The sequence below is a fragment of the Saccoglossus kowalevskii genome, chromosome 2 (genome assembly GCF_978046115.1).
Source record: "Saccoglossus kowalevskii chromosome 2, keSacKowa6.1, whole genome shotgun sequence".
NCBI lineage: Eukaryota > Metazoa > Hemichordata > Enteropneusta > Harrimaniidae > Saccoglossus > Saccoglossus kowalevskii.
Window position 1 is genome coordinate 34,440,706 of NC_140642.1, and position 13,169 is coordinate 34,453,874.

The following is a 13,169-nucleotide window of genomic DNA, read 5'->3' on the forward strand; positions in this document are numbered from 1 at the left end:
CTGAATAAGAACTGTATTACAAAATAGAGTGACCATTTTACTTATGTTACGACAGTATCAGAACAAACATGGAACATCACATGTTTTCTAGGTTAACTAGGTTTAGTACTCTTCTGTAGCAGAATTCAAACTGCAATGCATGATAGAATTTTTTCTATAGTGAAGACAAATAATTAACTTGGTCAATAAATGGCACAATAAGTCAGGTTTGGGTCAGTTCAACTTGCCAATGTCATAATGTTCAGATTTGAATTTTGTTTCTCAAAAGTGAAAAGGATTTCAACTACTTTTTGCCAATAAGACAGCTTTAACAATGTGTAATAAGTATGCTAGAACAAACAAACAAATAAATAGGACATTCTGTTTTTGGTCTTTCAATCTAGACATTAGTAAACAAATATTGAACACACAATCTTGTTCAGACAGACTGTACTTACACTTTGCTGTGCTGACATCATTTGTATCTTTCTTTGGTAGAAGTCATAAACAAACTGTGCCATGTGGGGCATGTTCCGAACTATCAATACATCTAGAGGACGTTCCACAACCTGAACAAGAAGGTGAAAAAAAAATATGAAAGACCCTTTCATCTCTATGCTACATAAACATTATGGTTAGAAACTTGTGCATGAGAAAAATCAAATATTGATATCATACACATGTACTGAATGATGTTAGTACAAGTTTATTCACAAGGTTAATGCATGAAGACAGCGAATGTATTGACCAGTGGAAGATGATACAACAGCATACTCTCAAGTGCATGATGACAACCTTATCATGGTACATCTTTCCAATCCAACTGCTTGACGTAGGATGCCCAGAGTAAACGATGAAAATTTATTGAACTTTCTCATTACAAACTTAGTTTTCAAAAATGTCTGCCATTTGGGAAATATGTGTTACACTTCGGTATTTGGAATTTGCATTTCCTAATATGGTAGAATGCAGATATATTGTGCAATACCGATACTGCAAAATGCAGGCACACTTATGGGGGTATAGTGACAGATGTATAATTATAATATCTGTATGTGTATTCTCATGATAACTTAAAACATGTTTTGTTTTACTTACCTTTCTGGCAGGTGGATATATTTCATTTGGAGCAATATGTAGTTGTAGCGGTCTTTGCATTAACTGAAATATAGATTTCAAAAAGGGTCAACATTTGAGATGAACTGGAAAAATTTTTAACTTTCGAATATCTCTCAAAATATACTTTGATCTGTCTATACCATATTAAAATGTAATCAAATATTTCAGGTTTGCTCATTAACGTTATATATGGTACCATATTTACTCTATAGGAAAAGCATCTCTGATAGAAGTGCATATAAACCAAGTCACATTAATTGTACATGTTGTATATTGAATCATAAAAATATTACAGATACTGACCATAGAAACACCACTGCAGCTTACAGTGCATGCATTACTACATTAATTTATTACTCAAATCAACAAGTAACAAACCCAATTACAGATCGAGAAGTCAAGAGAAATTAAAGGATAGTTATCATTGCGCAGCACGTAATCAAATTTTGTGCAAACAATGTATTTTACATGTGTTGTACATGTATTAGAGGTACATTACACGAGGTTTGCAACTATGGTGACATGATACCAAGATCCTGTTCAATCTCGCTCCCGCATAAGCGTTCCAACTCAGAAAAATGTGAATGCGCATGCCCGAGGTAACTAGGATACTGGGATGTCCAGGTGGATCAAAATAGATGCTCACGATATGACGGATTACAAAGTTTTCTGTACATTTTCAATGTATTACATTTTTTCACTATGAATGTGGTAATACATGTATTATTGTTTTATTACAAACCACCTATGTCATGTCAGAAGGTCGTAGCATCAGTCTCGCTATCTACGAGATGAGACTTGAATGGGATCTTGACATAATGTCACCATACAGTACTATGCGCGTTGCAAACCCTAAGTAATGCACCTCTGGTTGTATATGTTGCCATGGGACCCATGATGCGATGCAACGACCATTTTTCTTTGAGCAGGCAAATCAATAAAGATGTTCATGTTTACTAACATTTACTATGGAGAGGAACAGCTCACAGGAACTGATGTGATGCAAAAAAAAAAAAATTACAAACATACTCAGGTACTAATTTGACTCACCTGGTTGAAGGTTGGAGAGAGTTCATAACAGTTCTGAAATAGTGAAACCCTGGCAAACACATAGAGACCGAGTCTGGCACGAGACATAGCAACAACCAATCTCCTAACATCTCTAAAAACAAAAAAGTACACAAAGATTAAAATTAATGTACATGTACCTTTGCACATCTGGTAAATTTAATATTATATTATAAATAACAGGTTGAAAATTGATCTTAAAGTGCCTGTGAAATGGCTGCTATTTTCACGTCTAAAATTATCTATTGATACATAAATATTATTATTTTTTATGTTTCTAAGCATGAATTATTTTAATTGAGTGAAAAAATGTGTTTTAAACTCAATCTACGGCAACTTTATTTTTGTGTATTTTAAAACGAAGCTCCTCATTAGCTTCTTATTTGCATACAGAAATTCCCCTTGTGACGTCAGAAGGGGAAGTCGCTGGGCAGCTTGCATTGCCGATACATGTAAATAAGGCAAATTTCTTGTGCAGTTTTCTCGTCTTTGACTAAATTTTCACTTATGTACTTGTTCGTCGAGGAGTGGACCATAGTGAATACATAGTATCAATTTTTGTTGCATGGGGTTGAGTTAGATGCTAAATATGTCCGTTCTGGTGTAGCTGGTCACCGTGGTCGTCACAGTTACCGGCGCACGTTTGTACACTGTCGCTGGACAAAATAGAATTTGACGTCGGAATTATCTCGTTATTTGGCAGGTTGCTAGGCACGTCACTACACTGTTTTATTTCAACGATCGTCTGAGTAAAACTTTCAAAATTAAAATAAAAGAGAACATATTTTGACATTCTAAACATTAGACTATAGTGATCACTATAAAATAATTAAAAAAACGACAAATCACAGTTACTAAATAAATGACAGCCGCGTGGAAATAAATTGAAATTTTGTTGAAATAGGTGAACGCGTTGGGTCACGACGAGGGCAAGTGCCTTAAAAGCGGCGTTTAATTGGATAACAAAAATAATCGAGATCGACACACATACAGATAAATTCAGAGTGGATTCGAGTTCCATGCGTGATCCATGGCGTGATTGTCATAATTATAACATCATATTAAAACTTTATTTGGTGGAAACACATTGACCAAGCCCGGATTCTTATAAATTATTACGCAGATCACAGTCCCTCTATCACTATGATAGAGGGACTGTGCGCAGATCAAGCTGCAAGCATGGAGGTAAAAAAAAAACAGAGGTGTGAATTCGACATTCAACACCAATCACCAAACAATTCAGAAACTTTTAGGGACGATGTCAAAAGATCGATGTCGGATAAAAAACTTAATTCCTTTAGTTTTTTTCCAAACCCCCACTGAAACTTAATTGATAAATATTGGTCATGGCGTCAGACTACATTCACCATTAAATACAAATTGATAATTGGACAGTAGTATTGCATAGCAGTTGGTTTTCGGGTGGGTGTAAACAGATTTCACAAATGCACCTCATTTGACGCACAGATTTACACTCGAACCAAACCATTTTTCTGTTTTTTTCCCTTTTCGGTTATTTCTGTCCATGATTGGATAGAAAAAAACGAACTACAAATACTCCAAGATTTGTTTGACTTCATTAAAAAATAAAATCGTTTTTGTCGGATGGAAACTTTTTGAGGCCAAAACCCCCCACCCCCAAACTAAAGGAAATAAGTTTTTTTATCCGACATCGATCTTTTCACGTCGTCCCTTAGCCTTCGAAAATGAAAACAATTAGCAATGTGTAAGGGCTGTGTAATTTCCTGTTTGTCGACGCTCCGTTTTCGTGTCACTGTCAAAATTATTGCTACCTTTTACTTAACAGAGACTAAATAGTCTCTATAAAACGATAATCAGGATCGCAAAAAAGTCAACTCATTTGAAACATTTGCCAGACGTCTCTCTCTTCTGAAAACCACCTTGGTGATCATGGTCCGGAATCTACTAGTATTTCTTTCAAAAGTGGTGCGCCAGGTTTATGTTGTTGGCGTTTCTCTTTAAACCTAGTTGTTTTTTTCATGGACGAGAACAGTTTTTCCACAAAAAAAGGAATCTGAGGTTAAGTGGCTTTCTTCCACTGATGTCGCACCTTCGGATCGATTAGAAACGTGTGAATACTTAATACACTGTGACTATACGTTTCACTGCAGCTGCCCACGTCACAACATCTAAAAAACTTTCTCTCAAAAAAATAAAATAGACAAAAAAAGTAGAAAAAAAAACGCCGACCGAAAAATGTATATCGTTTAAAAGTATACTGAATGACTAGTGTTATTACGGCTCAGGGGTATGACTTCCTCTCACATTTTGGCATTTGATGGCGCACTTTCGGCGAGAGTCGGAAATCCGGAAACAGTCGACCGTTTCGGGATAGGTGGGCGTGGCTACAACACGAGAATAATCCCAAATTTACTTGGATACGAGTAATCATTTTCAGCAAAAAAAATCAATAACTGCCCATTTCAGTGGGACACAGATCTAAAATGGGAAACGTGAGAGTGGGCATTGCACAGGCACTTTAAAACGGAATTTATTTTTGGTTCTCTGGGTGAATTTTTTAAAGAGAAACTATTATTAATCTTTAGTTGTCAATGCTGGTATGTTTTAAATTTAGTAACCTTGTCTTCAAAATGTCAAGTCTGTAGTAGCAGTTGTTAAAAATCTATAAATATACATTTGCAAATCTCCGCTTACCTGAGATGTCCAACAGCCTTAGTTCTAACAAGTGATAGCAAGACATAATCATTCTGTTGTCCTTGGAAACGATCAACAGTAGTCACCTAGTGAAAAACAGAAGAGATTTAAAATTACAAATTCACTGTATTTCCAGTGGTTTGCATTTGTGTTGATAAACATTTATTTTCCCACAATCCAATGCATTCTTCTAATGAAATCATGAGTTCAAAGTTATGACGTGGGTACTAATTACCACTGGCGACTCCTTCGATACGTTCTAATCACAAAATAAAAATTCCTAGTCAAAGCTTGGTAACGTCTCAGTTTGTACACATTGGTCATCTTTGTTTATACAAGACCCATAGCTCACACATGTATGTTGTGACAACCACACCCTTTAATTAATTTCTAACATATGTTGTTTTCCCTGTGGTTACTGACAAATTCAACTAATTCTGAATAATCTGGCATATATGACATTGATCTGCCCTTACCTTACTAGGCCGACCAATGAGTGGGTTGTTACCACACCTCTGATTAATGACATCACGTATGAGATGTTTCTGTCCATTATACGTAGTAAGAATGCTTATCTTGTCAGCTGGGTATCCAATTAATCTCATGAACATAAACAATGCTACCACATATTCGGCTTCAGCCAAATTCTGTAATGATCAAAGCATCACATAAACATAACAACTGCTACCCCGGTATTTTTTTTTTAAATCTTTTTTGCCAGAACAACAGTTTCACACGTTGAATTACGAGGACCAGACTCAGTCAAACACAAGCACCTATCCATCTTAACCACAGTTTTTTCATGTATCAGTATTCGTTACTGAATATCAGAGAGTACATGAGAGGTTACAGTAAACTGCTTTCATTTCATTAGATACAAAGCTATCAAATTTCGCAAGTCAGTGCAATTCATGACATTTTGCAACAGTGTAAATTTCTTACGGTGTCTTGCGACACCATATGCGATGCCATAAAATGCTCAATTGTTGAGAATTCCTAACTATGAATTTAAATGGTTTACAGTGATCATAAATGCTACACAACAAATGAGAATTTAGTTATCAATTATAGAATCTAACCACACATAAATATATGGGGATATGCAAGTAGGAAGTCATACATGTATGCATTAACATCAACAATCTTCAATCATAACCTAAGCATTTCCCATCATCCCTCACTCAGTCATTACATATGGTCAAGTCATACAAAACCAAGGCATACCTGAAAGAAGTACGGATTTGGTTCAGATTCCCCTACACCATTGAAACCTTCCACGTTGATAAGCTGGAAATCAAACCCCATTCCTGGATTAGCCATCTCGAATTCAGGCCATGTAACAACGTGTGGTAGATTACCTAGCTTACTGTATCGCCAGTTGTACAGGTTACATATACTGTAAAACAATTCATAACTTGATTCAGTCTCTGGTTTATAATGGTGTATAGAATAAAACTGCATAATAAACTCACCATACAAATGACATTTGCAATTACATGGACAAAAGTGAAATATCTTTGAATTATTCAGTTGTAGATAAAGAATTAGTAATAGGGTTGGGAGTAGGTTAAAGGGAACCTCAATCCAAACAACATAATGACCCCTAAAGAAAAAGCTCCACAAATGTAGGAGAATGCAATTTACACTTTTTTTATCACAGTTTTCATTCTCTGGATATTCAACTTTTCATCGTTAATAAGTAGTCAGCCATCTTGATTCTCAAGCAAAGGATTATGGTAAAGTATGACATCATAGAATCAGTTGTCAGAAATTGAGAAAATTATTTCATCTATAACATGAAAAATACTGATGCGAATTAGTTCAAATTTTCGTTGTACATATTACTCATGTATATAATTATAGTAATGGAAATGGGAATTTTACAAATACACATAAAGTGAAAATATTGTTGAAAACGTTAAAAAAATAAAAATCAATATTTTAGTTGTGAAATATAGAATGTCACTTTTTTGTCCCCTTTTTGCACTCAACATGTGATATATCACCTATATAACTTACTCACGTTATTAAATTGTATAAAATATAAGGAAATTTTAGTATTTGGTAGAAAAACATAAAAATAAATATTTTCAGTTCTGTTTCCATGACAACTATTTTATAAGCATGGATGGCACCAGTACATGTATGCTACCAATTTCTAAACTTTCAGCCAATTTGAAGTTCAACTTTTGAAGTTATAGATGAAATCATTTTCTCAATTTCTGACAACAGATTCTATGATGTCATACTTTACCCATAATCCTTTGCTTGAAAATCAAGATGGCTGACTACGTAATACTTATGAAAAGTGGAATACCTAGAGAATGAAAAGTGATACAACAAAACTGTAAATTGCATTCTCCTACATTTGTGGAGCTTTTTCTTTAGGGGTCATTATGTTGTTTGGATTGAGGTTCCCTTTAAAGCGAAGAACTTGGGTCAAGTTTAGTTGTGTTTTAGACATTATTAAAATTATAAAAATTGTTCAGTGTCATATTCTAAATCATGTCATATATTAACCTAAATATTTTTATTCTACACAAATGCCCAGTTTCTTTTGGGGATAAAATCCCAATCCTCATGAGCAAGAACTTCAGTGCAGTTTATCATGGCATCATACACATATTCATTTCAAATTATTCGTCTGAAGACAGTTCAAATGTCACTTGAATATAATATAGCTACTAGTACTATCAAATCTAGCAAAGAATAAAAATGTTCCTGAAATGTTTTTATAACATCAGGAAAACAGTGAAACAAATTTGCTTACCTAGCTCTGGCTCTTCCTTGGGCATCCAAATCGACAGTTGGAACCCCAAGTCTGACGAGTCGGGTGAAGAGAGACTGCTCCATGTTGGAGAATTTCTGAAATGCCATATTTTTTATGACAGGGGGAAGCTGGTGGTGATCTCCAATCATGATCCATCGTTTTAGTCTGCTAAAACCATCTTCTGGATTCTGAGAAAACAACAAAATGTTACGAGAGAACAATTATGTTGCAGCTTTCTATGAAAGCTTCTTGTCAGTAACCTGTCATACCTATAGTTTTTTTCCAAAAGCCAGGTTCTACAATTCCAGAATTTATGGACATGGCAAACACACTTTTGAATTTCATAAAATTTTGCCAAGTTATTTCCATGATGTTCAAAGAAAAATGTTGGTGTACTGAAACAGTTTTGAACTGTATAAGTCAGTTGTACACATGTATATATTTGGTCCACTTTTCAATTCTAAGTGGCCGCCAGAGTATGACAATATGGGGAAATCACAAAGTTATTGTTTCCATGGAAACAGTTGGGGTATGAAATGCCCTTTTTCATCTATTTGATTGACAGCAAAATATTGAGAGTTTGTAGTGCTTTTAAACTGTCTGCAGTTTGTCCTTGGAACTGGAATGAACACAATTTACACACGATGCATTTGAATCAGTCATGCTCATTTCCTGGCTGGTGAATAAACTAACCTGTAGTAGGAGTGGTATGAATGTCTCAATTTCCAAGATTTGAGCGGATTCCTCCATTAAAATATTGTCATACTGTGAAAATACAATGAAATGGACATTCATTTTAGAACAGCATTCCACAGATATCGGCGACCTGATAAATGAGATTGGGCTACAACAATTCTATTTTTTCAACCTCAAAATCAATCCATACACCACTGAGATCTGAGTCCTGGAGTGAAATGCTTGATTTTGATGAATGTTACACATAGAAATGAATCGGATCAAATAGCGAATGGACGTGCATATGTATGATGTTTAAATGTGAACAGTCTAAACATGTTCAAGAAACAGGCTTGAAAACACAGATGAATGCACAGAGGTCAATCCCTAAGTTCCAGACAAAGAGAACTAACAAAAAATGGGAAGCACATTATAGAAATAGATTTTAGTCTGTGGTAATAGGTAAACAGGTTTTAAGTGACGCCAAAACTGCAAAAATACAAAAGAAATCAAGCTACAAATAAATAAATGAATGCATTATAATGCATGGTTTGGTGATGAACATACCTTGAATCCCACATCAACCAAATCTCTGCGTTTTAGTGCAGCATGAGTACAAGTCATAGCAATTATCTTGGCTTCTTTGATCAGTAGATACTTTGACCTATCAGCACCACTACGTAACAATTCAAAGGCACGGAACTCCTAAAAATAAAACATCAAGTACATTGCATAAACGATAATTTCATTGAAAAAGAACTGGCATAAGAGATTAAGAAGACGTTGAATCTCAATGACTCCAATTCATATTATTCAATCAACCACTCTCACTTGACAACACTCATCCTATCAAATCAATATCACAATGACTGAAAATGTTGAATACTTGCCTCTAATTCAGTAAATATTTTCCTGAGATGCCTAAAACATCCTTCTGCTATGTCCATGTCTTCTTCATAAGATTTTCCATGGAATATTGGCTGAAATATTATAATTAGTACATGCTAGGTTAAATGTGATTAACTGTACAAGTAAGGTGAGATGTTCTACTCAGTAAAATATTTAAACGAACCACAACGAAGAGCAGTTTTTCTATGGGGCAATTGTCCTACATGGGTTAATAAACTATTGACACCTTCTGATAAGTATTCTAAAAGTTGCACAATCGGTGATGTGACCCAAAATAAGCGTCCATATCATTAACTTCTAAATTTAACAGTCATTGCGTATGCTTTTGAGAAAAGTTATTTATAGATTTTTTTGATTTAGTATTATATTATAAGTAATCTATATAATATTAAAATAAAATTAAACTACTATACCAATTTCAAAATGTTTTGTTTTAACCACGTAAAAATGTTCATACATTGGCATCATGAACATCACAGCGTATTGAAAAGAAAAAGCTAGTGGTTTCACAGGAAAAAACAACATATAGAATAACGATAAATTGTTGAAATGCAAAATATTGAAAATTATTCATTTTGAGTTTCATTCATATCAAAATTGTAAGATATTGACCAGACCACAGTGACTGTATAACCAAATGAGTGACCAAACCTGGCAGACTGCCAATACAAGCATTGTCTCACTACTTTTACTGATTGACATCTTAAATAATGATGTTTTCAGACTGAAGATAGGACTGTGGGCAATGATAGGTTATTTCGTTTAACAGACTACTATACCTGTGGGGCATTTGAGAAGAATTGTTCAAATGGGAAATCCTCCTGAATGTTTTTCACATCTCTGCTGCTTTTGATTTTACTTGTATATTTCTCCCACCTTGACAACACCTAGAAACAATGCATACATTACTTAGGAAGTAATTCAGTAAAAACAACTTACCGGTACTCATCAACTGAGAAATAGAGAATTTTGTGACTTCTCGGCCAACATGATTATTTGGCTTATTGATTGTATGAACGAACATTGCCATGGAGGGGACATGTGTGTGCGTTTGGTTCCTTAGTAATGCAGGCATCAACATCAACTGAATGTTCTATAATGATATATGCTTTCCATGTACCATATTTAATTAATATTTATGAATATTGATAACAAATTTGCAAAATTAAAAAAAACACTACTTTTATTTACCTGATAGAGAAAGAAATGTCCAGCAGTTTCACATGTGTAAGATACATCACCTGGAACTCCTAAGCTTTCTTGTAGTCTTGCTACTTCCTTCAGCAGCTCCAATCTTCTAGCTAAGACAAAATTCACACGACCATATCTAGAATGTACAAAGACCAGCCATTAGTGAAAATTGTTACATCATGTTGAAATATGCTCAGTGTAGGAATTAATTTACATGTTACATGCTACTAAAAAGAGCTGTGCATGCAAAGAACATAACAACGACTGTCACCAGAAAGTACAAGACTTTAGAGAATAAGCATACCGTGAGAAATCTTTTTCAGTTTCCAGCGCTTCTTCACCATGTCCAAGACGTAGCAGATGACGCTCGTCAATATCTAAGGCTATGATCTTTTCAAACAGTTGATTTAATGCCTTTTGAAATTAAACACATGTTATGTGAGGAACTTGAACACTAAAATGCAGTTGAAGAATAGGGAGCAAAAATCGGAAAAAATAATTAGAGAAAAATTTTAAGAAGGAGCACACCTCTGTTACCATTGGTAACACTATATTTGTTATAATTGATCATAATCTACTGACTGTACCAGGTTAGGTAATAGGGAGCAAACCTGGGGTATGATGGCACTGCACACCTATTCCCCTTGAAGAACCCCTGATAACGAACAGCTGTGGTATTTTATCAAATATCATTTGTTCTGCATTTTTTCAAATTATTTAAAAAACAATTGGTAATTTTTCATCAAATCATTGTGAACATTGGTACACAAATATTCACACAAGTACATGTCATGGTGTTTTGGGGCAAAAAGTCAGATTTTAATGAGCCAGCATACAATTAATGATTTTTCTGGTAATACACTTATAATAGAGAAAATACAGTTCATGTACTCTGACCACCAATTTAGAATCAATTGTATCATTCCTATAGCTCAATCAAACAAACATTGCATTGTACCTGATTAGAGTGTGTCACAATCAAAGTTCTTTGATCAGGAAAATTATGATAGATATTGGAAATGATCTGCACTGCTACATCAGTTTTACCAGTACCTGGAGGACCAACCACCTGAAAGAAAATATGCATACATAATTGTCATCACAAGTGTATTCTTCAACTCATCACAAAGAAATTACTCAAAAAATGATTTAAAGAGCACACATCTTTATAAAATAATATGTTGCGAGATAAAAAAAGTAGTATAACAGCATGTTATTTAGATCACAAAAAAGTTCGCAAAACTATTGAATATTATATAACTTTTAAAAATGAGCAAAAAAATCATCTTTCCTTTAATTCTTAAGTTCAGAAAAACTTTTGCAGATTTAGTGTGACATTTCACAGAATTGTCACAAAATGGAGCAAATGACAAATATCATTTATAATTTTTGTACTGACCATTGTGAGTCCAGGCTGCATGCCTGCTTTTATAGCTTCAATTTGAGTGGGTGTAAAATGAATGGCATTCCTATAAAAACAAAAGAAAAGACAAGACTCAGTTAGTTATCTCATGAGGGCAGTATGAGCAACAATGTAACTTTAGCGTTCATGACAAATAACACATTGCAAGTTATGATGTTACCATAGCAATAGTTGTTGCTACGTTATGCCTCATCCAATGCAGACTTACTTCTTAGGCTGGTTAAATGGATATGGACCTCTATTAGGAATTGAGTATGGTTCAACTACCAGCTGTAGTTTCTGTTTCTCTTCAGCCACTTTATCATCAGTGTCACCTTTTTTTCGTTTTTTCCCAGATTTTTTAGCAGGGAATGTCACTCTGCAACAACAACAACAATAATAATATTTATTGAAAGTCAGCCATTTTGAAAAAAATCCTATCAATAAATCTCATACTTGGTGAGGACACTGAAATATGACAAGTAATGTTTTCAAGGTTGGTCAAAGAAGCCATTGCCACTTACTTGAAAGGTGGTTTTTGAGAAGCTGGGTCCTCTGTAGTGACTTTGATCTCATATTCAGGAAAACTAGATTTCAGATGATGTACGTTCAAAAACGTATCTACAAAATCCAAGGTGGACACAGCAGAATCCATTCTATATGAAGATAAAGTAAATCATGTGTTATATCATATCTATTTTCCCAGGATTTATTCAGAACTAGTCTACTGACAAGATATTATATTTGTTATCTATATATTGATATAGTGATAATTTCACATTGCAAATTTGACACTTTCATTCCATATCTTAAAAATATTAAACCATAGACCTTAGAAAATATTTTCTAAGGTCTATGATTAAACAATAACATATTTGACTTATTAGTGTATCTCCAATAGAAGTGCATAAAAATCACTTTCATTTATCCACTGAATTATTAAAATCTCTTCCTTATTTTGATCACATAAACACTTCTGTTATTTATGTGAATGTATATGCTACTTAATATAGAAGCAAATAACGTATGTAAAGTAGTTTTTTATTGCACTTTGTACCATATTTTTTTTTTAAATGTTTAGAAGTGCAGGTAGTTTTTAAGAGGAATCTACGAGAAGACATTAGCTTACTTTGAATAATGTGCTGCACCAGGATCACCATATCCCAATATTATATCGTGTAACCAGTCAGGAACGACACATTCAGTGTTCATTAAATCACGGATTGTTTCCAAGACAGCCTGCAATAAACAATTAAATGAAAGTCAATACACAATAGAAAAAGACAAAAATCATGAAAGGTAAATAATACGGGTGCATTATTTACTGTAACTCTTACCACATACATTACATACTGTATGTCCTTGAAATCCTCATCCTAA

The 13,169-nt window shown here is 34.2% G+C and overlaps 1 protein-coding gene across 1 annotated transcript in view; it reads right to left on the reverse strand.

The window, feature by feature from the left end:
* Positions 1-13,169, reverse strand: part of LOC100374652 (RNA helicase aquarius) — a 40,417-nt gene that overhangs the window by 1,001 nt on the left and 26,247 nt on the right. The window contains exons 23-40 of the mRNA XM_085494856.1: positions 12,919-13,028; positions 12,314-12,445; positions 12,019-12,168; positions 11,787-11,856; positions 11,346-11,456; positions 10,692-10,801; positions 10,388-10,523; positions 9,976-10,083; positions 9,178-9,267; positions 8,855-8,992; positions 8,306-8,377; positions 7,613-7,800; positions 6,067-6,238; positions 5,319-5,489; positions 4,843-4,928; positions 2,149-2,260; positions 1,078-1,140; positions 438-548 (exon numbers count right to left, since the gene is read on the reverse strand). Of these exons, the coding sequence (XP_085350982.1) occupies positions 438-548; positions 1,078-1,140; positions 2,149-2,260; positions 4,843-4,928; positions 5,319-5,489; positions 6,067-6,238; positions 7,613-7,800; positions 8,306-8,377; positions 8,855-8,992; positions 9,178-9,267; positions 9,976-10,083; positions 10,388-10,523; positions 10,692-10,801; positions 11,346-11,456; positions 11,787-11,856; positions 12,019-12,168; positions 12,314-12,445; positions 12,919-13,028 (2,130 nt within the window). The remainder of the gene's footprint in view (positions 1-437; positions 549-1,077; positions 1,141-2,148; positions 2,261-4,842; positions 4,929-5,318; positions 5,490-6,066; positions 6,239-7,612; positions 7,801-8,305; positions 8,378-8,854; positions 8,993-9,177; positions 9,268-9,975; positions 10,084-10,387; positions 10,524-10,691; positions 10,802-11,345; positions 11,457-11,786; positions 11,857-12,018; positions 12,169-12,313; positions 12,446-12,918; positions 13,029-13,169) is intronic.